Raw genomic sequence first — 897 nt, 5'->3', positions numbered from 1 at the left:
AGGTGAGCAGGGGCCCTCGGTGGGGAAGGGAGCGGGGAGGTGCCCTTCATTCCCCCTGGTAGCTGGTGACTCCCCTCTCTGTAATTTTGCTCTTTTGGCCCTATGCCTCTCTGAAATCCCAGACCACTGTCCTGGCCCAGCTTGGGGGCTCCCCCTTCCCTGCTGTCCGCTGTCCCATCCTGCCTGCCCCTAGCACCTGCAGTCCCTCCAAGCTGGGGGTGGAGCAGGCTCTGGAAAGGGTGGAGGCACGAGGGACTGAGTGAGTGAAGACATGGGCGATGGGGTGAGGGTGGGACACGTGGCTGGGGCCGCAGCCAGTAGCCTGAGCAGGTGGGCGACAGGGAGCGAGGACTGATGGAGGGAGCTGGCGGGCAGTGCTGGCCCTGAGGCGCCCCGTTCCCCTCAGGAGATCACGGAGCTGCCCGACTACAACAAGATCTCCTTCGAGGAGCAGGCGCCTGTGCCCCTAGGAGAGGTGCTGCCCGACGCCTCTCCCCAGGCCTTGGACCTGCTGGGGCAGTTCCTCCTCTACCCTCCTCGCCAGCGCATTGCAGCCTCTCAGGTAGGGTGACCCGTGGCCCTGACCCTCCTCACTCACGCTCCTGGGACTCAGGAGGTCACGGTCCCTGAGAAGGTGGGATGGGGGCCGAACCTCCGAGCCTCTCTTGAGCAGACCCCGGAGGGGCTGCGGGCAGGAAGGGTGGCCCACTGGAAGGGCGTGCCCACCTCACAGAAGACAGCCCCTCCGGTTACTGGTGACTCGCTTCGTCATGTCTTCATTCCTTCAGCAGGTATTTACTCAGCGTTGGCATATTCCAGGCACTGTCCTGGGCCTGGGCCAGAGCGAACAAGTGGTCATGGCCCCATCCCTGTGGGGTCTCTACCTTGTGGTGAGGC

General features: G+C 64.4%; 1 protein-coding gene across 1 annotated transcript in view; it reads left to right on the top strand.

Annotated features, from left to right (window-relative positions):
• Nucleotides 1-891, top strand: part of CDK20 (cyclin-dependent kinase 20) — a 2,939-nt gene extending 2,048 nt beyond the window's left edge. The window contains exon 4 of the mRNA XM_015565296.1: nt 407-891. Coding sequence (XP_015420782.1) covers nt 407-470 — 64 coding nt within the window. The 3' untranslated portion in view covers nt 471-891. The remainder of the gene's footprint in view (nt 1-406) is intronic.
• The last annotated feature ends 6 nt before the right edge of the window (nt 892-897 follow it).

The sequence above is a fragment of the Myotis davidii genome, unplaced genomic scaffold, assembly GCF_000327345.1.
Source record: "Myotis davidii unplaced genomic scaffold, ASM32734v1 scaffold13160, whole genome shotgun sequence".
Lineage (NCBI taxonomy): Eukaryota > Metazoa > Chordata > Mammalia > Chiroptera > Vespertilionidae > Myotis > Myotis davidii.
This window is presented reverse-complemented; position numbering and strand designations above follow the sequence as displayed.